Genomic DNA, 26,835 nt, shown 5'->3' on the forward strand with positions numbered 1-26,835 from the left:
TGGGATTGACCGTTACATTATAATGCCTCTATGGCTTAAAGGGCGAGCATGTTCGGTGTAACGAGGATTCGAACCAGCGACCCGCAGATTGCAAGTGGATTACTAAGCTATGCCAGGCTTTTTGTCGTTAATAACATCTGATTCTATCTCGTGGTAGATACTCTATGGCTGGGATGAGACAGAATCGATATATAGCTATCGTCTGCTTGTGTTGTGAATGATGGTCTGCCTCGTCCAATCATCTGCTTTATAGGTGTCTTCTAATTTAAAACACTTGTAGCGAATCCGCAATCGTCTGCCGTGGTTGGCTGTCAGATTGCGAGTGGAGTGCCCTATCCACCAGGCCATGCCCAGCTTATCCAACAAATATCGAAATATAACCAACTAAGTAAGTGTTAAGCGACATTTAGTCTATAGTTTCACATTATCTTGTCATCCTTTTCAAATTAAAGGTATATTATTGTTTCTTAGCGTTTGAGACGTTTGTTAGAAATCAATTAATATTTGTTTCACTTACAGAATTATATGTTTTGTATCATGTCAGAACTGATTCCTTTCTCATCTAAGTTTAACGGTATTCGTGATAATAGTTTTGTTTCTTGGTCCTCGTTAGGATTTCACGCACAGAATAAATTTTTCCTAAGCCTAAAACTAAGCAATAGTCTAAATTCTCGCAGCGGGTATCCAAAACCAATTTTAACGCGATAATCCCTCAGACTTACCGCTGAGCCACTAGGGGCGCATGGAATAGAAGAAAAATTAAAACTAAGATCGTTATATAAATATTGCTAAATGTGTGTTGGATAAAATACGAAGCTTAGAGATGCTAAGTCATTCTAACATTAAAAAAATATATATATTGTTAGTGAATTCATATTTAAAGATTTTAAATTATTCGATAAATAAAATTGAATTCCCGCTGGAAAAGGCTTTAACAATGTGTATTGATTTTCGACATAGGAGTCAAAATAAGGATTTGTAGCTTGTGAAAATAATGTCAACACTATGTCTCAAACCTTAAGCTTGGTTGTTTACTCTCTTTTTTTTGGGGGGGGGGCGATTGTATTTTCACTTTAAGCTACCTATTTTTTGAAGATCCGTATTTCCCCTTTTTAAATTAACGATTTTTAAGAATCTTTTTTATCTAATTTTTTCTACGTCCACAATAGACATAAATCTGTATAATAGCAATACTATCCTATTTGAAACAGTTTAGTTTAATGAAATACGTAGTTGGAGTATGATTCTCTCTCGGGAAACAATGACAACTTTTGGATTAGCGTCATGCATATTGGATGGCTATTGCTCCTGATATTATTGCCAGAATGTTATCATTGATAGTGCTATTGCATGTATGATCACTGTGATGCATGGTGATCAACATACCACATGTTATACGTATGCTTGTAAAATATATATATAGCTACCATATTTATATCTTGTATCTATATGGGGAGTCTGTAAATACTAGATTGGAGGGATTACTGAACTACACTGGAATAGTAAATGGGCTGGATTTTGTAGCCGCATGAGTTTTATACATGTATGCATATATAATACATGTTGGCTAGGATTTATAACTGTACATATATATGCAGGATTTATGGTGTTTTAAGCTGTAAAGCCTTATATATAAGTAGCCATATGAAATTTTCAAGTTATAAAGATGCATGTATATATATATATTCAATGCAAATATAACACAATGTGCCATAATAACATATGTATACAATCAAACTTTTTTTTTTAATATTTCTTATAGTTGTTATACTTCTCCCTTCCTCTCCATTGACCATAGTAAGGCTGGTCATGGTTTTGCTGCAGCTGGCCAAATTTCCTTTTAGAGAGACATTCTGAACACTATACAAGGTCGACAACATGTTAGTAATTATGAATTGATTATTTTAATATACCTTCCCCCCTCCATTTCTGATGGAGTTTGGATGGTGACACTTCTATGACCGTTATTTACTCTAACGGTCCTAAACTCTGGTGGGCCCTCGCTGCTGCATATTTGATCTAAAACTAAGTATTTTCTAAATAAAATATGTAGCTACAAACTTTCTGCCTTATTTTCGTCTAGAATTGCCATCTCCTGCTTGCACGATTCTTGCCACTCCTTATAATCAGCTTCAAGGATGGGAACTCTATCTACAGTATCTATAAGATTCGTGTTGGCTATAATTCGACACTTACCATCAGCCATCACCATGATTGCCGATCCGATGCTCGAAACTGAGCTTGGCGCTATCTTTTAAACTACGTCTTTAAGATTTCTGTTGTGGAAGACAGCCTAGACGTTTGTATAACGTTATAGACGTTTGTGTAACATGGCCAAAATCGATCATGCAGTAGTAAAGAAAGCTAATCCTGTCAGCAGCGTCGTGTCGGAAAGGGCAGGAACAAATGATATACGACATCAATACAGTTGCAACAATAAGTTAATAATCGCTATGGTACATGTGTTATATAAACATTAAATGACATCCGCGGTCTGCACTCTGATATATACGTAAGCATTCAGTAGATTATGAAGCTCCATATAAACCACAAACTACATTAAAACGATTGGATGTCAACGGTTATACAGCCATTGTTATTTGCCAGGTAGTCATATAAACTTAAAAACAACCCTACACAATGTGCAATGTTGCGTTTAGTAATATGTCCAGGTTTTATTACAATATTCGGTCATTTTTGCTGTAAGCTGGCGAAACAATATCAAATAACAATAAATAAGGACAAATGGGCGATCCTTATTATGAACCACTACTGTGGATCATGATGAAGGCCCAGTGTTGATTCTTGATTAACACAAAAATACAAAATTACTCTAGTGGCGTCAGTCTGTTATTGGTTGATTATCGAAAACTTACTTGAAATTTTGTTTCCTCAGTTTGTCGTCATACTTAACGTCTACCATGTTAATTGATGGTCACATGGTGAAATATAATTTTATGTTATCATTCTAAGTTGAGATTTGTGATTTTAAAATAGCTGATTAAGTAATACTTAATTACATTTGATATACAATATACTTTTTCTAAGGCCAGATCGTTAGGGCGCTCGACTCTCAATCTGCGAGTCGCGGGTTCGAATCCCCGTCACACCAAACATGCTCGCCTTTTCAGCCGTGGGGGCGTTATAACGTGACGGTCAATCCGACTATTCGTTGGTAAAAGAGTAGCCCAAGAGTTGGCGGTGGGTGGTGATGACTAGCTGCCTTCCCTCTAGTCTTACACTACAAAATTAGGGACGGCTAGCGCATAGTTTACGTACAGAAAAGATGTCCACTTATTACACTGGTTTGTGTATGATACACAGATTTGTATTCACGAATTGCTAAATAGCTATAATTACAAGACACAAAAAGAGAATAATGTCATATGCTTCTAGACATCTAGTTCATTACACATTTAAAAGCACAAGACTTGAAAGACGACCGACTTTGATACTTGTTCCAGAATTGATTCCAATATTCGCAACACGTAATGATGAAGAAATCGAAGACGTGACGTAGATACAAACAAGGGCTTTGTCGTTTGAATGTCACTAAAAGTTAGACAAAGAATGAAACCTAATATAATCTTGCACGCAACTATAACAACAACAAAAACAATAGTTTTTAATCAGAATTTGTGTAGTTTACTAGAAGATGCGTCTTTACAAAGAAACTTCAATTTATTTCAAGGAATATGAAAAATCTTACATTCATACAAAAGACTTAATGTTGTTTTTTATGCTAATGCCTAGAAAGTTGACTATGAAATCGCCATTAATAAGGAGAAAATTATTCGTTGACAAAAAAAATATTCAAAGTGTACACCCAAATTGGTTTAGTGTTAGCTAATCAATAAATCCCATTTGAACTACGAAACGGTCAATATTTAAACAGCTCATATTCTATTTATCGGCTTGAAACATACATAACTTATCTATAATTTGAAAAAGAGTATTATAAAGTATAATATACATAGAAAGGTAGAGAGCCAGGCTTTGCTTAGTGGTTAGGACCAAGGTTCGAGTTGCAATATATCGCTGATAATCGCTCCACACTTTCATTCTGTGGCAGTTAAGGACAATAGCTCAGGCGGTTAGTCCTACTACCATGTTGTCTTTCTTCTAGTTAGTAGTTCTAAATATAGGAATGATTATGCCTAAACCTTGTGAGTCTATGACTTGACCGTTTAGCCAATGTGTTACTTAAGTTGCTGTTCAGGTTGAAAATACTAAATACCAAGTAGGTAGATACTAATGCATCATTAAACGTGAAGTCACTAACATAATTTGAGCTTATTTTGTATTCGTTAGGAAAAATGTAACAAAACAGATAATCTGTCATAAGTATAGTGTTTGAGGAAACGAAAATACGGCTTAAGAATAAGATACAAACCCAGTTAGTTATTGAAATATAAACTGGAAAGCTACTTTAGTCTAAGATTTAGCTTTTTGATATGTACTTATAATGAATACGCACTTTTATTATTTAATTATCATTTCATGATCACACCAGAAAATGCTTTGTTTTTACTGCAGAGAACTATTTTGGATTTAAAATTTTATATCGTTATTCACACAAAAATTCAATTATGTGTCTGTTTTAAACCAAAGTTACATTGGGCTATCTGATGTGTCCACCCAGGAGAATCGAACCGCAGATTTTATCGATTTAAGCAGTAGGCTTACCACTGTCCAACCGGAGGACTAAATTATGTGAGTGTTTCTTCGTAAATATAATGTATAATTACGAATAAAAAATACAATATGTTTTAATTAAAAACTAGACATGCCTGATGCAGTTGTCAGTTGTCAATGCTAAACCATATGGACAATCCCGCAGAGTTCGATCAAATGCTGTGATTTGTAAACCGTATCACGAATGTATACAAAGACAATTATATACAAAATACAGAATAACCTTATAAACACTGCGGTTTAATAAAGTTAAACTAGGCATGCCTGATGCAGTTGTCAGTTGTCAATGCTAAACCATATGCAGAGTTCGATCAAATGCTGTGATTTGTAAACCGTATCACGAATGTATACAAAGACAATTATATACAAAATACAGAATAATCTTATAAACACTGCGGTTTAATAAAGTTAAACTCCTGGGATTAAAACTTAGCTTTCTAGAACCAAATTGTATCTTTTGTGTCGTCAAGGTATATACTACTCAATAAACGGCGAAACTATAGGTTGAGGAGCATTTAATTTATGTGTGTGTGAGTGTGTGTGTACAAAACATTATTTATAAGTTTGTTTGTTTGTAGTTAACCACAAAGCTACACAAGGGCTATTTCTGCTCTGCCCACAACGGGTATCAAAACCTGGTTTCTAGCGTTGTAAGTCTGCAGACACTCCGCTGTGCCACTGGGGAGCCATAATTTATAACAACCATTAAAACTTTCAAATACCTTTTGTAGATTATATACTAATGATTAACTTTATATATTTCTCCTTATTTTTTCATATCACATAGTACTAACCTTTTTGCGCTTGTCTTATTCAGTTGTTAGATGTCATTCAAATTTGGGTAGTATATTCTTATTAGGACTATATTTAGTATAGAATTAAATAGTTTTTATAGTTCTTGTTTGGGAAAATCAGTGATTGTTCTAATCGAAGTCGTAAAGCTCTGTTCATAAAGTTTCAAATTACTAAAGCATAAAAAAAAAAGATCCGTGTTAGTCTTTGTAGCTTTGAAGCAGATAAGCAATAAAACACGAAAGAAGATCCGTGCTAAGTTGGACATCACTAAAAGCAACTTGTAATATATTAAAGTTTGTTAATTAGCACTAGTAGATCGATAAAAACAACAAAGTGCATGGAAATTTTCCTTTTTCTTTCATGCATTGTTTAGTTAATTGTAGTTACACTTGCAAGGTATTAACTTTGACTTAATAGCTAAATAGGGCTTGAAAAGATTAAAAATACTGCTGTCATAGTCCTCTTATCGTTAGTTTAGCATTTAAGTATCAGAGCGTTTCTTTCTTTCTATGATAAAGTTAGATGCATAGTAAATCATTTTATATAAGGACATTTTGAGTAACATCTTCGATTCAATTTTTTCAATGATTTTTTTTATTTTAGTTTATCTCAAAAAAGGTGGATTATTATTGACTAAAAAAAAAAGAACTTCTTCACTGTGTGAAGAATTTCTGACTAATTTTTGAATATTTTATTTGTTTGTCTTGAAATAAAAAAGGGAATATTATTCCACAAAAAGAACTTCCCGATCTTAATTGAATTAATTCCATAATATAAACACAATCTTACATTAAGCTAACAAATCACCTAAAACCATTTTATAAAGCTTTATCTAGTCAACAGGTATCGTGTGACGTCACATAAGATGCACGGCAAAGTAAGGGGTGCTTGCATAAGGTAGATTGTGAATAGCCTTAACATGAGGATTTTGATGATTGATTCTCTGTCACTTACTTTGAGTAAAATATCATCACGAATTCAATAAATAACTACTTGCAGTAAGTTTTGGTTTCCTCTAGTCTTAGTAACTGGAAATTTACAAAATATCCTGAATAATGTTCGAATGTTTTATAATCAAAATGTTTCTAAAGGAAAACTTATCAGTTAAAATATTCTGAAATATTATGATTCTAGATCTATACAAATTTAGATTGTTTCAGACTTCATAAACAAACAGCTTGTACCGTATCTCCCTCAAAGTTTATCGTCATTATTCTACTCGAGTTTTAACGGTTATACAAGTTACAGTTATTCAAGCTAACTGTAATTTATTGTATATACGCTTTCATCTTAGTCATAAAAAGTTTTATGTTACATATAACTTCATACATCTTGCAAACTAAGTTATGTGTTTAACTATACTTTATTCTTCTTAAATAATATATATATATATATATATATATATATAAATTTCATCTTGATTATGTAAAGAAAACAGTATCATTTTGGCTGCAAAACCTCATTTTGAAGTTAAACAGTACCAAGACAAAATGAAAAGTAACGCATGAACTCTTTAGAAACGATCAAATTTCTCCTTCTTAGAAGCAAATAGATCCTGATATATGGAGGTTTAACCTACCGACTCCGACCAAAAGGTTGACTACATTTTTCTTATGTACAACGGTCTGCCAAATTCAAATCTGCAAGTCTTAAGTACATCCGATAGGTGAAATGGCTTCAAATTTGACTTTGAAGTAGAGTACCGTCATATCCAAGCCAAACTCGTCTGAAATTTCTCTTCTAACACCAAAAACTCAAAGAAAGTCTGTATATATAATATAAATGATACTTTTTTTTCTTAAAGGCACAATAAATAGCTTATAAAAAAATCAAATTGCAATAAAATTTCACAAAATCATTCATAATAGTTTTCTCCAAATTTTTTTTGCCTGGTGTATTATCTGAATAGTCAATGTAAAGCCCTATCTTTTGGCTTTAAAATGAAATATTAGTTGAAGCTCTATGTGAAATATATTTCATTGTATGGAAAACAATTTCAAACCTACCCCCAGGTAGCAGTGGTTGTTTTTAGTATAGCCTTGTTTTATGGTCTTCCTCCAAAAATTTATTTGTTTACTGATTTCAAAAGATTACAATTACAATTATTTTATTATGTTGATTAATGACTTATTCAATGAAATGATCCTTTGGTGGAAAGTTTTTGTTATATATATATATATTGATTCCCTTGCCATATCAACAGACGTGAGCTTTTTCTGGTCGTACATTTCACATACAAGTACCCTCTAGTAATTTATATGACACATTTTCCTTCTCTCGTGACGTACTAAATGCTTATATAACTACCAGAGTTTTTCAATAGTGTGTAAGGCTGGATTTTTACCTATGCGTAAAAAAAGCTGCTATGTAATCACATCCAGTGATTACATAGCAGGTAATGCATTGCAGATTTCTGCAACAAAGTCTAAAGTAAGTCTGGTAATGTTTACGTAACAGCGGCTGTTGTTTTTACTGCTTCCTGTATCCACCCTCACATAGACTGCCATATCTGGTACATGATGCAAAAGAATAACCATCACATCTGTGTCTGTAGCCTGTACACAAGTGTTTCCTTTAACGGGTGATTTTCTAACAACAAATGAACTATGCCAGATAATCGTGTGTCTGCTTCTTCATGTGTGTAATCTAACTCATAAACGTGTATTTTGTCCACTTTGCCATTCTTCGCCTCAAACTTCCAACCTCTACCTAACAAACCTACAAACAGTTTGCAAGACCCAAGTATTTTGCTGTAACAGGTTTTCTTCTAATCCTCAATCAGAAAATTCAACAATGGAGTTTTGAACTTTGTGGAAGAAAGGGAATCATGAAAGTTATAAACCTTTTGGGCTGGACCGCCATCTTTACTTTCATCCCTCTTTTCTCTTTCAACATCCTTTATTGAGGATTATTTGTACTCATCACACACAAAGTGGACATCAGGAGGCAACCCAGTCAATATTGTTAACACCGACTTGGCTAATTCTCCGTATGTTGATGGAATACTGCACCAAAAGATCAGAAAAAGCGTTTTGAAGAGGATAAAAGGAACTGATGCCAGTATGCTTGTTCCTTATCATAGTACGCTTCTTGAGAAGATCAAGCGAACACATTTTGTAGCAGCTATGTGGAAGAATGCAAATACACAAAATTCGAATGAGTGGGACCCACAGAGGTCCGGGTGGTATGAAGAATATGGCATGTAGAAGATTAGGTGTTTCAGTAGCTCACAGATGACTGAAGAATTTAGAAGACATTCCACATGTTACAGAGGCAGACAATGATTACAGTGAGGACCAGGTTTGTGATTCTGAGAGTGATGAGTCTGTATTTTCAGATGAAGACAAAGAGTAAACTGGGAGCGAATAAATATTTGATTGTACCAATGTATTTAATTTGTTTGTTTTTTTAAAGATGCGAAGTCAAATAGGATAGTTCGTGATTTTTTTATTAATGTAAGCTATGGCTTGTTTGAGCTATCTGTGCTCTGCCAACCACGGGTATCGAAACCCGGTTTCAAGCGTTGTCTGTCTGCAGAAATACCGCTGTGCCACTGGGGAGCTAAGATATGGCATAAGCACTGATAAGTGAAATTTGCACTATTCCATTCTTTGCTTTAATCATGCTGCTTCATTGAATAAATTAGAATGTAATAAAGATATTGAACGATTGTTTCAATTAATTGAGTAAATCATTAGTAAACATAATGAAATAATTGTAAATGGTAATCTTTTGAAATCAGTATACGAATGACTGTTTAGAGGAAGACCATAAAAGAAGGCTATACTAAGAAAGAACCTCGGGGGTAGGCTTGGTATATTTTCCATAAAATGAAAGATATTTCACATGGAGCTATAAATAATATTTCATTTTAAAGGCAAGTAATAGGGCTTTACAGTGAATATTCAATTTATACACCTAGCATAAAACAAAGTTTTATGGAAAGCGAGACATAAAAATTAGATTTAACCCTCCCCCACTTCTATAATACTCAACTGATTTTATTGCACATTAATTTTTTAGAAGCTATTCATTGTGCCTTTAAGATAAAGTATCATTTGAATTATTTCTACAGACTTTCTTTGAGTTTTTGGTGTTAGAAGAGAAATGGGTATTTTTCAGACATTTTTGGCTTGGATATGACGGTACCCTATTTCAAAGTCAAATTTGAAACCTTTTCACCCATCGGGTGCACTTAAGATTTGCAGATTTGAATTCGGTACACAATTTTACATAAGAAAAATGTAGACAACCTTTTGGCCGGAGTCGGTAGGTTAAATCTTCTTATCTCCAGGCCTAAGAGAAAAGTTAAGTTATTGAAACATTATATGGTGTTGTTTCAAACATACATTCATTTTATCTCTCATTTAAAATTTCTGTCCATGTCATTTATAATTTTTCTTTTAATAACTTTGAAATTTTACATAACGTAATGGCTGAAGAAACTTCGTCGTGTTTAAATTAAATATAATATTTGTTATCACAACACAGCTAGTTGTCACAAAAGAACCCAAATGTGCATTAAAATATTTTACGCCAACAGTCACACTGACCATGTTTTTTCGAAAAGTTGTGTTTTTTTTTGTTGATTTTTAGCGCAGACCTACACAATAGATTATCTGCACTCTGTAAACCGCGGGGAATCGAAACCCGGGTTTTAGCGACGTAATTCTATGAATTTACTGCCGAACCAAGGGGGAACTTTTCAGAAAGAAACGAGACATAAAAACAGGAAATCTGATGATCGGGTACCGCTGAAAAGGCATTGAATGTGTCCTCAGAGTGTTTTAAAATTTTACAGGTTTCATATGATGGGAAATAAAAAATGTGTCTCACGAGTGAAATTTCTTTTGGGAGGTTAAGAGAACAGTAACTTTAAAATCACATTACATTTTACAAAAGACCTTATTTGAATATTGTTTTTAGAGAGATTCTGATCTTCCACTAGAATCACTTGACAAAGATGTAGATTTTTAGGACTATCTTTGATTTAAGACATAGTTATGAGAACTTTTCTACACTTCGTAAAAAAGTCACATCCACAAGACATGTCAGGCGCGTCTGTGTGCAACTACCATGAGATCAACGAAAAGTTACTTGCTAAAGAAACTAATCAACCACAAAAAGAGAATTGTCGGAAAAGACGTGTCACACACCGAGACATTATTTAATAATGCGCAGATGATCGAGGAAGAAAAGCAAACAAACAAAATACTTATTCGGGTTCTATCTAATTTGAATATGTCAACACAACGTTTACTTTCTTCTATTCAATGTTCTTTCACACACGAGTTTTAATGCAAGCATGTACACTTATCTTAAAACATTACTAACTGAACTACATAAAGATATCTTATTGAAATGTTTGTGTTCTACTAGAAGAGTAAATATTAGAAAAGTGTAATTAAATATAGTCATTTCTCAACTATTGTTTTTTTATAAAATTTGCGTCAAGTGTTTTATAACTCTGACTCTTTTATCAGGAGAAATGTTCCATTAAACGGTTGAAGGTGCATTGAAGAGGGCTAGCAATGATGCAGTTTTTGTTGTGAACGTAAGGATTAATGATATAGGAAAAGGAAGGTCAGGGGAGCTAATTGATAAGTTGATAAAAGCATTTAAAGAAAAGGACATAAGTTAATTATGTCAGGGATACTGCCGAGAATCAATTGTGTGAATGAAAATATATATATATATAGGTCACTAGAGCTGAATGCTAGGCTTAGGTTAATATGTAAGAATGAGCAGAATGGCTGATTGGACTTGTGAGATCAGTTTAATGGGAGAAGGTAGCATTTTGGAAAAGATGGTTTACATTTAAATATCGTAGAAGCTGGCTTATTCCAAGGGCTATTAAACTCAGCTGTGAGGGAAGATTTAAACTCGGAATAGACAGTGGTGACGGCAAGGATATATTAAATGCTAAAAAAAAGATATAGAGCAAAGTTTAACATAGGGAATGAATATAGAAGTAGTTCCAAGGGAGGGTTAATTGCTACTATTTTATGCTAGAGGTATAAGGAATAAAATAGTTGAATTTAGAGTGCTGGTAGGAATTGGAGATTTTGATATAATGGAAATAACTGAAACATGTTTAAATGTAGATTATTTTGAAGACAAGAATTTCTTTGAAATACAGGGTTATAGGTTATTTAATAGGTATATAGTACTAAAGAGAGGGAGAGGAGTGGCTTTATATGTAAAATGTAACTTACATCCTGTTAAAGTTCAAGATACCAAAGATAATAGCAAGGAGGTCGAATCCATTTAGGATTCCATTAGCTGATATATAAGGAAAAGGATTTTAGTGAGAATTTGTTACAAGCCACCAGACGATACTGATAAAACTAATGAGAAACTTTACAGAGTGATCAAAATTGCAACTGTTAATGAGGTCATAATTATGGTTGGTTTTAATCTCGTGCTTATAGACTGGGAAATGTTAGAGTCAAACCATGAGGGAGAAAAATTTTTGGTAACTGGTCAAGCTGGGTTTTTCAGTAATTAGTCAAGGAACTTAATAGAAATAATGCTATTTTAGATTTATTCTTAACTTCTAATATAGATATGGTTGAAAGGGTAGAAATTGGGGAACATCTGAGTGCAAGTGATCATTGCTCTATTAAGTTCGATGTTTTGCTGCATATGGAGATCAGGAATAATGATATTTTGGTAACAAAGTTCAGAAAAGTAAATTTTGAAAGGATGTGACATTTATATTTTGTGAATTGGGCAGATGAGTTAGTTGGTGACACTGGTCAAATATATACAATTTTTAAGTCTTAAAATAACTATATTTCTTATAGAAACAAAAGAGTGGTTGCAAGTAAAACCCAGGTTGGCTCACAAAAGGTATAAGGGATAAAATTTGAAAAAAGCATCACAAAATTAAGAAATTTAAATTGACTGGTATGACGGGAGATTTAACAGATTACAGAAGATCAAGAAAGTTGGTGAAACAGGAAATTAGGACATCAAAAAGGGTGTACGAAAAAAGGTTAGTTGAAAATGTAAAAGTTAATTGTAAGGATTTCTTTGAATACATTAAGGATCAACAAAATGTTAGGATTGAGTAAGACCTTTGAGGGATGATAAAGAAAGGCCCATATCTCAAGGTAATGAGATTAATTTTACTAATGAAGATTTAAACAATATTCCTGTTCTTGGACAATTGATAGATAGAAACAATATCGAACAAGATGATCACATTAATTCTGAGCTTCTTAAGAAAACATTGGGAAGTTTAAAAAACGATAAGGCTCCTGGACCAGATAATATTCCCCCAAGGATTTTGAAAAATGGTAAGGATTGGATATGTGACCCACTTGCTATATTTTTGTCAATCCTTAAATAGTGGGAAGGTACCAGAGGATTGGAAGTTGGCTAATTTCACTCCTCTTTTCAATGGAGGTGATAAAAATTGTCCCATAATTATAGACCCATTAGTAGTCTTACATCAGTTTTGGGAAAGGTTTTGGAAAGTCTGTTAAAAGATGCTTTGCAAAGTCATTTAACAAAGTTTATAATTTTAGTCCACATGGTTTCACTAAGGGAAAAATATTGCCTTACAAATCTTTTGACATTCCTTGAAAATGTTACTGCTTATACAGTAGATGAGGGTAAGATTTGGTGAATCTGGATTTTCAGAAAGCACTTGACAAGGTACCACATAAAAGGTTTGTAACAAACATTCTCTCTGTAGGTATGGGAGATAAGTTAGCTAATTGTATAGAAGAGTGGCTGGATGGAAGAAAGAAGAGGGTTGTTATAGATGGAGTTCAGTCAAATTCGATTGATGTCACAAGTGTAGTACCACATGGTTCAGTCTTAAGACCTCTCCTCTTTCTGACTTACATCAATGACATAGATGAAGGAATGGTCAAGAAAATACTTGAATTTGCTAATGTTATTAAGGTTTTGGTATGGCTGGCTGTGAAGAGGATGCTGATGCTGATTTACAAAATGATTTAGATCATTTAGTGAGTTGGGAGAATAAATGGCAGATGTGTTTTAATTATGATAAATGTAAGATAATGTAAGTGGGCTATCATAATTTGAATTATAAGTATAATTTCTGTAGCCATCCAAGCGGTGTGTTGTTGCTAGTAGTGGAGCAAATAGAATTTTCGACTGTATTTATAGAAATATTGAATATAAATCTAAAGAGGTTATAACTTTATTGTATAGGTCACTGGTTAGGCCACGTTTGGAATAGTGTGCTCAGTCTTGGGCTCCTTACCTTAAGAAAGACATTGAATTGTGCCTGAGGTGGAGAGGTTGTCATGCGAGAAGAGGTTGAAATCTCTAAAATAGTTTTCTCTTGTAACAAGAAGAGTTAAAAGGGATCTGATTGAGGTGTTTAAGATTGTAAAGGAAATTGATAGTGTTGAATCATCGTCTGTTTTCATACTTAATGGTGCGAATAGTTTGTTTGTTTTGAATTTCGCGCAAAGCTACACGAGGTTTATCATTTTCTAGCACTTAAGTCTATGTGTATTTTAGAAAATAATACAATATAACGCTGGATACAAACATTATTATACTCACTTTTTGTTTTTACAATATAAAGTAAAATCTTATTTTATTGGTTTTAAACTATATATTATTTCATCGTGATACAAAAATATATCAATAAATGAATATGGTAGTTCGTGTTTCAGATTAAATATGGAAAAGATAGCAGATAGAGCACAGATAGCGCATTGTGTAGCTTTGTGCTTGATTAAAAAAACAAACAAACAAACAAACATTGTTTGTAGTTAAGCACAAAGCTACCCGATGGGGTATTTGTGCTCTGCCCTCGACGGGCATCGAAACCCGGTTTCTAGCGCAGACATACCACTGTGCAACTGGGAGGGGCTTTATGTGATTGACAAACTCACTTCTCTCTTTTCAAACTTATTTACAAGAGTTCAGCCTTACTTTCCAAAGAACTAGGATTCTAGCGTTGTAAGTCCGCAGACATACCGCTGTGCCACTGGGAGAGCAACTACAAACAAACAATTGCGTATAGATAAATAAATAGCATTAATTAATATTGCAAAATATTATTGAATACCTATGCGTCTGAATAGTCACGGTGTCTTAAATCTCAGTTTTATTGCACATATAATATCATTTTGACAAATAAATACGTAAAGTCAGCTATAAGCTTATTTCAGGGCATTAACATCTAACTCTAAGATCACTAATAGTTATGTTTGTCAGTATCAATCCCTAAACAAAAGTAAATCGAAGAATAGAAACAAGATTTTTAAACATATACAAATGAAAAAAATATTTCTGATACTCAAATAACAAAAACAAATATATATATTTGTAAACGTCTATTTGTTTGAATACCAAAATTACTAGAAGTTTGGAAATGTTAATCTTAGCCTTCTTATAGTAGATATTACACTATATGTATGTATATATATATGTATATGTTAATATTCATGTATATTTATTTTACTCATATATTTATACGGAGATAAAATACATGCGTGTGCATTAATACAATATAGGCTAAAAAGAAATTTCAAATTCATTATTCGTTTGTTCTGCTGGAATTTGCGCAAAACTGCATGAAGGCTATTCACGCTGGCCATCTCTATATTTGAACAGAAATCCTCGGATTCACAGTCCAGGCACGCTAAACATTGGCCACGCCTACCAGCCTTTTGAACATACATAGCATATGTGTGTGTATGTTTATGTATATATATGTGTGTTATATTATGTATTTCAAAGAAATAGGTAAACAGGAAAGCATATATGCAGAACAAGCATATTATAGAGAAAGATGTTATCTTTCCTCTGTCGTTTTTCTTCTTCTTAATACATCTGTATTGTCTGTATAACTTAGGTGTATGCTATTTAATTATAATATACAGATATATATATATATCAATTCAACTGGATTGCACATACTAGTGGATAAAGCTGTTTAGTTTGTATAAATGTATGTTACCTTGGAGACTCGAGACTAAAGTCTGAAGTGGTCTGGGAAGAGTTTCTTGATACTCCTGTAGTACCTGAAGTAAGGTATCCAATATGACAGCGGACATCCTTTGTTGTTGTGAAAGCGCTTCTATTGTTCCTTTCCGGCCGGAAGATAATTATGTACACTTTAGGAACGTAAAGAAGAACAAGGGCAACGATTGCACTAAAACTGATACACAAACACATTGTAATGACCTTTGAGCTGCTACCAAAATAAATAGGTACGAACGCCAACCAGATCACCAACGTTGTGTACATTGTAAAACCGATAAACTTGGCCTCATTGAAGTTCTCTGGCACATTTCTAGTTTTTACGGCATAAACTGTACACATTGCAATCAGGAAAAAATCAAATCCTAGCGGCGCAATTATTCCTAGAGTTGTAGTATTGCAGGTTAGCTGAACTCTGTCAATTGCTGGATAAATTAATTTCGAGTTTGCAGGTTCCAAGAAAAGCATGGTAGCAATGATTGTTCCTTCAATAGAAATGAGTATTAAAGTGATGATAACTTGAGCTGTAGCACTCATGAATCTCGGTTTTTTCGTGATTATTTTCTTTTTACTTCCTGCAAGAATGCGAGCGATGCGATTTGTTTTTGTGACTAGAGCTGTGTAGATCATAGAAAAACTCAACCCAGGCAATACACGCGAGAGAAAACAGGACGTCTTTGTAGGTCGGGCAAGTAGTACTATTGTTGTAGCGTAACATAGAAACATTCCCACCATTATAATATAAGAGAGTTCTCTGGTGGATGCCTTGACAACAGGAGTATTGTTGTGACGAATAAATACAATCATCACTACGAACGTTGCAACGAATCCCAGGCAAGCGATGGACATAGACACAACAGCTGTAGTATCCCACCAGTGTATATACTCCACAGGGATTTCATCACAACCTAAAGAAAGGTAAAAACGTTTCAAGGAAAACATACTTTACTGGAAGAGCAAACCGAAAATTTATAGATACTATAAAATTAAATAAGTCTTGCTTTCTTTCATTGTCTACTAAAAAGGAGACAGAAAATAGAACTGTGTTGATGATGAAATTTGGATTGAAAGTTTTGTGTATTTGATTTATATAAACAATGGTATGCGCAAAAGAAAAAAAATAAATATACATATAAATTGATATGGTAATATATTTTTTATGTGATTCATAAATTATTGCTTCCTGTGTGTGTGTGTATACCTATATTTGTGGAAATACCTGTTAGATTCTCGTTGGGCCAGTAACCCGGAGAGCATTCTTGACAAGTGGTTTCGTTGATCACGAATGCGTTATCCTTACATCTGACGCATTTCCAACAGCACTGCACCATTTCAGACACAATATTCTGAAACAAATGAAGACTTTCTTTGTTAATGCCATCATTAACCTATCGGCATATTCGGCTTTTTTCTATTGCACATTCTTTACAAAAGTATCTTTCCCTTGAAGCTCTTTATGCAAAAAAAAACACTACCCTTAAATTATATAATCTTGCAAAAAGCTTTTATCTTTTATATACTATTCGATTAAATGTATGTAGGGAATGTTTAATTGTATATACCTTTCAGCTCTTTATTAGATGTTTGAAGTACTTACTCTCTTCCTTAGTCAACATGCGTAACAATGATACAAGAAACATTACAGAAAATAAACAAAACATGAAAACATTACCTTTAACTTCATTACTCAGAAGTCTGATATAAAGCAATGTTAAACTTAAACTGAAGAAAGTAGAGTCGTGTGTGAACTTAGCTTTTAATTTATTACATAGAGATTTATTAATTGACTTAGTTAATTAGATTATTTGAAGTCGAAAGAGTAAGAAGAAATAAAAAATATCAAACATTTTATATTACTTTGCATTTTTTTTCTTTTGTCGTTAATTAGTAGGTAATCAATTCGAGATAATTAATAGCTTCGAAATAAACTTCTCTAAACTGGAATCCAAACAATTAACCATGTATAAATTTATTCATAAAACAGGTCATAGAAATAAATAAAATATGAAATTTCAAAATCTTAATTTTAATTTTGCTAACCTTATAAGTAAAAATAAATAAAAATTAGAGAATGCTAATTCTAAATTTTCTTAGGAATAAGTTTTAGATACGAGAATGTCGTGAAAATACTAGTTTAACTTAATGTAAAAAAAACATTTCGATCATTCCGGACATAAGCTTATAAGAAACTATTAAACAATATCAAATAATTTGAAATTAATTAATGAGAAACGGAATCCTATTTGCTTAAATATATTTTTTTTTATCGATGATTCAGATCTTAGACTAATTTATACTAGATGTACTTCCGCAGGGTCCCTGAAAGTGTTCTGTTTCAAAAGTAGATAAAACCAAAATTAAGAGCAACAAATATCTTTATTTGTTGCTTTCCTAAGTTAATATGTCATGCTGTGTTTTATCCTAAAGAGTGCATATTTCTTCTTGTTATTCATTTCATGCGCACGTTTTAATGACGTCACGACAGTAGAATGTTAAGAGTCCCTTATGTGACATCATTTTAATGTCTACTGACTGACTGACAGACAACACACTAATCATTAACATACACATAATATCAAAATAGTTGATCAAACTACTGGCGTGAAAACATAAAGAATCACACTAATATCTTCCCTTAGATTCAGCAATGAATACAGTGATAATGAAAGAAAACAACAGATGAGATAACAGAATAACAAACACTAAAATCGGAACACAGAAAGCAAACAAACTATGTTCATCCACAAACAAAAACGTCTTCTTTATAAGATGGCTTGAACGTGGCCTTGTGGTTAACGTATCGAGCTGGAGTTCAAAATACGATGCTACGAAACACGTTTCACATTCAATTGTATATGTGTTATAAAAGTGACAGTAAATTATGCTATTATGTTAAATGTAGCCTCTTCAGGTGGCAGGTGCTTCGGCATGATTGTCTTTCTTCTGCTCCACGACTCAAAATTAGTGATAGCAATGCCAAACCCCTAAAGATACCTGACTTGATCGTTTAGCCCATTGTGTGCATATGGTGAATAAACAAACAAGCCTAATTAGATTACATAATAATTATTTAGAAAACAGTATATACCAAAATTACAACGACAGTGATTAATTCAAGAAATCTTATAAAATTATTCAGACAAATATTACCCATCTAACATCGAAATATACATATCTGTGCAGAGCACTTTTAAGACATCCGGGCACCATTTAACATATCACATAGTCCACCCAGCATGCTCTGCGTGGGAACTCACTGAACAAATGCAGAGAAACTTCCGCTAAGAAAATGAATAGTGTCCAAGTGGTAGCATGAAGCTAAGACGTAAATTTAAGAGTGTGTGAAATGTCAGTATATGGAGTGCTTGGTCACACGTGATCTACGGTGAATCAATTGCATCTTTAGTTGGATCGTACAATATATAGAACAAAATCAATATTACCAAAGTTCTGAGAAAAGTGACAAACGTTATTTTGTTAGGATCGTGAAAAAGGTTTGAAAATCACCTTTGCAACAAACGTACAGTGACTTTACTGTAGCTAAGGTGGACACAGGTGAATGAAAACTAAATATAAGCTCTGTGTAGAGTATTGATATTTTAGATACGAAATCCCATATTTATATAAACAAGTTTCTAACAGTCAAAGTAATTTTTCTGCTTGTGATCATCAAGACAAGGGTTTGTTTCAGAAGAATAACGTTACATGTATGCCATAAATTTTTTGATTTCAAATTAACACTATAAACATCTAACAATGGCCAATACAGAGCCTAGATCTTAACTCTATAAATCAATTTTGGCAACGTATGAAAGAATTAAAATGAAAGTTAAATTATAGATTTTCCCAATCGATACCAACTGGCCGAACTGTCGAAATAAAAATGGAGACAGTTGTACCATAAAACTGACATAACCTAGCTGAAAGCAAAACTCGCAAGATAGCAACATTTAATTAAGCCAAGGGTGGTATGGTATTGTATTAAGCCAAGGGTGGTATGGTATTGTATTAAGCCAAGGGTGGTATGGTATTGTATTAAGCCAAGGGTGGTATGGTATTGTATTAAACCAAGGGTGGTATGGTATTGTATTAAGCCAAGGGTGGTATGGTATTGTATTAAGACAAGGGTGGTATTGTATTAAGACAATGGTGACTAATGCTCCTTTCCTGTATGACTACATGTGAGGATATATTGGGCAAGGAACTGTATGTATTCCATATTTGTTAGTCTTAAGGTAATATAAGCAATGCATTAATTCATTCTCTGCCAATTAATTCATTTGATACAGAAAGAGTTAACGTAAATCCCAAGAACAGAACAACATGCGAGTTTTGTTGTTGTTGTTTTTTCAAACTAAGAAACATAAGCTTGTATCATAAGCCAAATGTAAAGAGAGATGCTTTATGTTTGTGATAAGATGTGATGCATTCTACATTATATACTAATTGGTTTTCTCTTTTTTGTAGTTCGTTAAACTAAATAAATTTGCGATGAACAAATATCATTATAATCTTTAGAAGTAATGCTAAACAACTGGAACTTATTTCATGCTCTATCCCTCGGGGTTATTTTTGTGCGAATGAAATCATTTTGTTTTACCCACCATCATGCCCAAAATTGGACCAAAATCGCGGCCTGGCTAACTAATTAATGAATATTTGCGGTAAATTTCTTATCAGTGTTATAAGCGTGGATATCAGTTTGTCAGCCAATTTTGATTTCATTCCTTTAAGTCACACACACTCAATCCTTTTTTTTTCTTTTTTTTTAGCCGCAACGTTTTTTCACACCTAAGATGTTTTTGATTAGATTTATATAAACTGAGTGGGGGGTAACCACTAATTAACCAGTACATTCTAAAACACCAGAATCGTTTGTTTTACATTTAATACTCTTAATTAGATAGTTAACTATATTAACTCAGGAACATTAGTTACTTAATAAAGTTGTGTTTTAAATTTATTTTGTTTGTGTCAGAATGGTACTTGATGAATTTGTCAAGAAATAAGAAACATGCAATAGATAGGATATATTTACTAATTAGGTGTTCTAATTTAGAGGAAGAATCTAGTGATAAACGTGATTAATCATTTTGTGTTGTTTTTCTATATCGTTTGAGGTAGTAAGTAGCTTCTTAAGTACGTCACTATAATATAGAAACGTTCTTGGATTCAAAAATAGCTTACATTCTTACTTGGCACAAAATTCGCTAATATTTGAACTGTTGGCTAGAAATTTTAATCCTCTTGCTTGTAAATATATTTCATAATTGGAGAAATGACGATCACACATTTCACCTTTTTTAAGGAGCAGTTTAAAACTGGTTGTAAATTATTTACAAGTGTAATGTTGAGATTTTCGAGTTTATTTGTTTTATTTCTTCTTTTGTCACAAAGAGCAGAGTAGTAGGCGTAGTTTATGTTTCAAATAGTGAAGTGGATGCAATAAATTTCTCTGATAGGCAGTCTGAGTTGGAAATACCATAAGTCATTACTGTGTGGTGGCGATAGCAAAAAAAATTGTTTTTCATAAGACTTTGAGATATATTTTGTTATGTCAGGTTCACAGTTTACAATATATAGGATCTGAAAGAGAGCGGGAAATCTGAAAGTTCAATTTAAAATCTTTTCTGGTTAGGTGGGCTACAAAACTGATGTGATTGATATTATACCAGTTATTTGAAACGACAGAATGAAATGATTTGAACCTGTATTTAATAACACTACTGAAGTACAGGGCATATCCCGAAACGTTGTATGTATCAATACATAGGTTGTATTTTACTTCAATATCCACAGTTAAGACTAAAAGCTAATGCAATATGCTCTCTTCTACCCATCTAGGTTATTCGATAATCTTCTCAGGATACAACAGATTTCAAGAGAAAATGGTATTCCCAAGAGAGAGAGAGGGCCGTGAAGTACAACATGTGTATATATAGTTCACAGGGATATACTCTTAAAATATTACCAACTTGATATATTAGTGAAAAATGATATATTAAAACATACTACATTGTGACCTCATAATATACATTTTGAATAAACAGATTTATTCACAAGGAGAAAAAAATTACAGGTAATGATTGAGTAAATCAGACATATTCTTTGACACTGTAATAGCAATTTATAGCACTGTGGTAATCAAATCACTATTAGCAACAATCTATTGTAAGGTTTTAAAATGCATGAGTGTCTTTAGGTTTAGTTTGTTTGTTCTGTTGTTAAGCACAAAGCAAAACAATGGGCTATCCATGCTCTGCCCGCCACGGGCATCGAAACTCGATTTTTTAGCGTTATAATCCCTTAGAATTACCTCTGAACCACCTGAACCCGCTAGGTTCAGTGCTCCTTGTTACATGCATTGCGAAGTTTTTCAACTTTAATCCCTATAAATGTAAAAGAAAGTCACAAATCCTAACTGTCTCCTTTAGTCTGTGGAGGTTGTTGCAATGTATCTTTGTGCCAAGTTTCTTCTGATTTAATGGAAATACATGAGAGATACAGGCCAAAATATTATTTGCTTTTATGCTTGACTATATAACATCAAAAATGGATATTAAAGCAAAAACAGAAAAGAAAAATCGGTTTGTATGTATTTGCCTTTACGTTTCAAAATAGGTATTGAAACAAGATACATGTTCCCTACGCTTCAAAATAATTGGTCTAAAAGCAAAGGTGGGACGAACAATTGTAATTATTAGAAAGGAGAAACATGGGAAAAAAGCAATATGTCTCCCTCCCTTTCTCTCTATAAGCCCGGCCTTGAGTAGCTCAACGATAAGTTTGAGGGTACACACCGCTAAAAATCGGGTTTCGATACTAGTGGTTGGCACATATAGCCCATTGTGACGCTTTATGCTTAACGATTTTACACACAAAAAAACTCTCCTGTGTAGAAAGACATAAAAATGCACATTATTACGTTTTATCTCAGCTTTCTTGCAGTTACTATATTATGGTATTGTTTTCTTATATAAATATAATAGTTAAGAGGTAAAATAGCTCAATTTCCGTTCCAAATTGAAAGTGAGAAACCTAAATAAAATTTTCCCACTCATTCTTATTACTGGCCATATAACAAGTACAACTGTAAAGATGAAAATCAACCACGACCATGTTTGTAAACAAAATAGGAATGTAGTAGTAGTAGAAGAAATATTCATATCTCAATTTTAAAATATAAAAATATTGTCTTCAAACAGAATATATCTCGCTAGAGGTAAAGCAAAAGGCTATAAAATGTTACAATAAAACGATCAAACAAGATGTCATTCACACACAAAAAAAATATTTGTTTTGTGTAGCCTTAATATTCACATTTGCAAAATTTGTTAAACAGTCACAATTCAGAAAGTTTCATTTAATTCCATAACATTAAAGTAGATTCATCAAATAGTTTCTGGTAATATCAGAAACAAATAGATAAGTAAAACGAAACTTGAAATCCATCTTATCATTCAATTTATCATTGTAGTGAGTCAAGAAATACCTCAAGAGATCATACATATAAAAAATAAGTAAAACTTACTCTCTGAAACTATTAAGTGAAGCGTGTTTGTTTTAGAGTTTAGTGAAATATAGCACGCGGTTTACGAATCTGATTTTCAAATGAACGAAAATAAATTCACAAACGTTTCTTTAACTGCCTTGCTTATTCCATTAGAATGAGAATAAAGAGATCTTATTATTATTGTTAGCTATTTTAGGTGACACATATTTCCATGTGAAAATAGGAACGTCAGAAAATTACAAGTAGATATCGTTAAAAATAAAAATAACTATTTGAAATTGGAGACCGTTCATAATTTTCCACATTTTCATAATTTTGCAACATGAATAGTTATAATAGTAAACAGGTTAATTTGGAAAAGGGGTGTTTAAGTCCACAAAGTTTTCTAAGGTTATAGTTGGTTTATGATTTTGTAGGTTATTAATTGATGGAAAATTGCGTCCTTTCGTGTTTCTTTTTTTTTCAAATTGTAAATGAGCTTTCTTCTCCAGTTTACGTTTTTTACGCTCGTGAAAATGCTGAAAGTACATTCTCGCAAATACTCAAAGAAGTAATTAGTTTATAAGTATTAGGAAGTGAATAACAATGAATGAATTAAAGATGACCTAACAGTTCAAGCAAATGTAAAAATTAAAATTAACAAATTCAAGTAAAAGTAACTGTCGGATATAAAAGTTTTCATTTATGATCTTCGTATTAAAAAATGTTGAATACGTTCTATACATAAATTACTCGAGAACTCTTGAAAATGACAACGCATAAGATCTGCGCTCCTCACCAAAAACAAACCAACTTAATGACAGTGATACTGGTAACAATGAACGGTCATCTGTCACTCGTTGGTAAAAAAGTCAGGATATTAGTACGCTTCAGCGAGTCTATCTTTTAGTTCAACGAAAGTGTTTTCTCGAGGAAAACGAGCCACCGCGTTGTTGGTGTACTTTGGACACGGTAATGGCCAGGAAGAACAGTGACAGTTCAAATGAAGAAAGGCCAGCCTAATCATTAGCTTTTCACATCTGAAAGTTTCGCTTACTTAACTACAGACAGCTAAAGCTACAAGAGAAAAGGACAGTAATTATAAAGTCTGTTAATTAATCAGTTGGTATCACGTAGTATATATATTAGCTTTTCACATCTGAAAGTTTCGCTTACTTAACTACAGACAGCTAAAGCTACAAGAGAAAAGGACAGTAATTATAAAGTCTGTTAATTAATCAGTTGGTATCACGTAGTATATATATTAGCTTTTCACATCTGAAAGTTTCGCTTACTTAACTACAGACTGCTAAAGCTACAAGAGAAAAGGACAGTAATTATAAAGTCTGTTAATTAATCAGTTGATATCACGTAGTATATATTTTATCTGAGATGTTTGTTTGTAATTAAGCACAAAGCTACACAACGGGCTATCTGTGGCTTGCCCACCACGGGTATCGAAACCCGATTTGTATCATTGTAAGTCCGCAGACATACCCCTGGCCACTGAGATGGTCTTTTGTTTTTTACCCGTGTGTGTGCGCTTTTTTATTCTTATAGCAAAGCCACATTGGGGTATCTGCTGTGTCCACCCAGGGGAATCAAACCCCTGATTCTAGCATTGTAAGTCGGAGGACTTACCGCTGCCCACCGAGGAACTTATATTACCCGTAAAATATTCGATATGCAAGCAAATATTAAGCTGTTTGACCATTAGTTAAATAAAAAAAATATATTTTTTAGAAATTCTATAATATAACGAAAAATAAAGTGAATTCATAGAATTATATTTTACATTTTCGAAGAAATTATTGTAATCTTACGCATCAATAAATATAATATAAAACTGTATTAAGTACTGTATTAAGTAATTCTAAAGTAATTCATGTATAATTGTATAGCTGTCAAATGTGATACAATTAATATTGAATAAATGTATTACCTTGATTTCACCTCTTGAACACGGTTTGCTGCAAACTGATTCAGGAGGCTCACTACCCACACTTGTAATGCTCCCCCACTGGACTGGCTTATCAATTTTCAACACTGTGTTTATCCAGGAACCGACCTTAACGTAGTCGTACTTGTTGTCTATTTTCTGGTAGTTCATAATATCATATCTGTAAACAGAATTACTGGATATAAATAATATTATAACTAGCAATCAGTATTTTATATTTAACCTATTCGAAGATAACTTAATTCAAGACTTGGTATTTAGAAAATGTCTGTCAGCGGACAATTACACAGTATGTATATGTATTTACTATGTAGATATGCACTATCATATTGTAGATATGTCATATCATGAAAACCAGAATTGTCTCATACCTTTTATTGTATCATAACTGTATTCATATTATGTCATTGTAGCAATAATACATAATTTAATGTTAGCTTAATGTAGTCTTGCTGTATGATTGTAGTCGGATTACTGTCGTCCTATATACAGGCATTTTGAACAGTCTTTAGGGCGACGTGTGTGACATGCTGAGCGAAATATTTTTGCGTACGTACATAATAGAGTATGGGGTGGTATTCATGGTTTTTGGAAATGGAACTAAGGAGCTCCACACATATCTAAACGCAAATGAGCATGGCGTATAAGCTCAAACTGAAATAGGCAACTGTTATTTTGTTGATAACAGTGGAAAATACAAAACTAAAAGTATGAATAACAATCATGTTGCTGTAATTGTAACATAAAACTGACTACAACACTAGAACAACATTCCGGGCATACCAGTTTAGGACTAACGGAAGATATAAATCATACACAGCTGTTGTTCAAAGCAAAAGGCATGGGTCCAAGGTCTGAGCATCCACAAACATCAATTGACATTGCTGTAGAGAAACTATTGTCTAGATGGCTTTGTAATTATGTGGAGAGCATCCACAAACATAAATTGACATTGCTGTAGAGAAACTATTGTCTAGATGGCTTTGTAAAGATGTGGAGAGCATCCACAAACATCAATTGACATTGCTGTAGAGAAACTATTGTCTAGATGGCTTTGTAAATATGTGGAGAGCATCCACAAACATCAATTTACATTGCTGTAGAGAAACTATTGTCTAGATGGCTTTGTAAAGATGTGGAGAGCATCCACAAACATCAATTGACATTGCTGTAGAGAAACTATTGGCTAGATGGCTTTGTAAAGATGTGGGTCTATCATTACAACCCAGCAAATATACATCACTTGAAGGATCCCATTGCAACAGAGGCTCGGGTATTTCCTAAAGATATGTTATATGTTGTAGTATCCAATACTGTTTCGAGGATAGACACAGAAATCGACACTGCTTGTAGTATCTTTGAATAATTGCTGAAATGTCATCCCCTAGCGATATTGTGGTATGTTAAGGCAAAACTGAGTAAATCTCAAAATATTTGCATATGTTTACTAAATAACAGGAGGTTCAACAAGATATTTATATCAAAATAGTACAGAATCTCCTAGTAACTGAATTTAGGAATGAAATTAAGAAACTGGAAACAGTATGATGAACATTAAAACTCTTTAAAAAAAGGAATACCCTTTAGCACAGATGCAAGTACATACTCACAGAAATAAAATCTTAATATGGGAAAACCTTTTAACAGCAATGTAGAATCCAACTAAAATTTAACACAAAATACAAAGCCTTTACTAAAGAAAAATACATGAAGACAACACTTGAAATGGTGGTCATGATACACAATTCAATTCACCAAATACAAAACAAATCCTTTATAAAACTATGGGAAAAATTTAAACAAAATACAAACTAGAGAATCAATATTTCAATACAAACTAGAGAATCAATATCTCAATACACATCAATACAATACAAATCATCAATAAATAAGAAATAAATAAAACGAAAAAATAATA

The 26,835-nt window shown here is 33.0% G+C and overlaps 1 protein-coding gene across 1 annotated transcript in view; it reads right to left on the minus strand.

Annotated features, from left to right (window-relative positions):
* LOC106478358 (metabotropic glutamate receptor 5-like) overlaps positions 1-26,835 on the minus strand; it is a 55,400-nt gene that overhangs the window by 10,292 nt on the left and 18,273 nt on the right. Inside the window, exons 2-4 of the mRNA XM_022381952.1 lie at positions 24,900-25,077; positions 16,685-16,811; positions 15,443-16,373 (exon numbers count right to left, since the gene is read on the minus strand). Coding sequence (XP_022237660.1) covers positions 15,443-16,373; positions 16,685-16,811; positions 24,900-25,077 — 1,236 coding nt within the window. The remainder of the gene's footprint in view (positions 1-15,442; positions 16,374-16,684; positions 16,812-24,899; positions 25,078-26,835) is intronic.

The sequence above is a fragment of the Limulus polyphemus genome, unplaced genomic scaffold (assembly GCF_000517525.1).
Source record: "Limulus polyphemus unplaced genomic scaffold, Limulus_polyphemus-2.1.2 Scaffold203, whole genome shotgun sequence".
Classification (NCBI taxonomy): domain Eukaryota; kingdom Metazoa; phylum Arthropoda; class Merostomata; order Xiphosura; family Limulidae; genus Limulus; species Limulus polyphemus.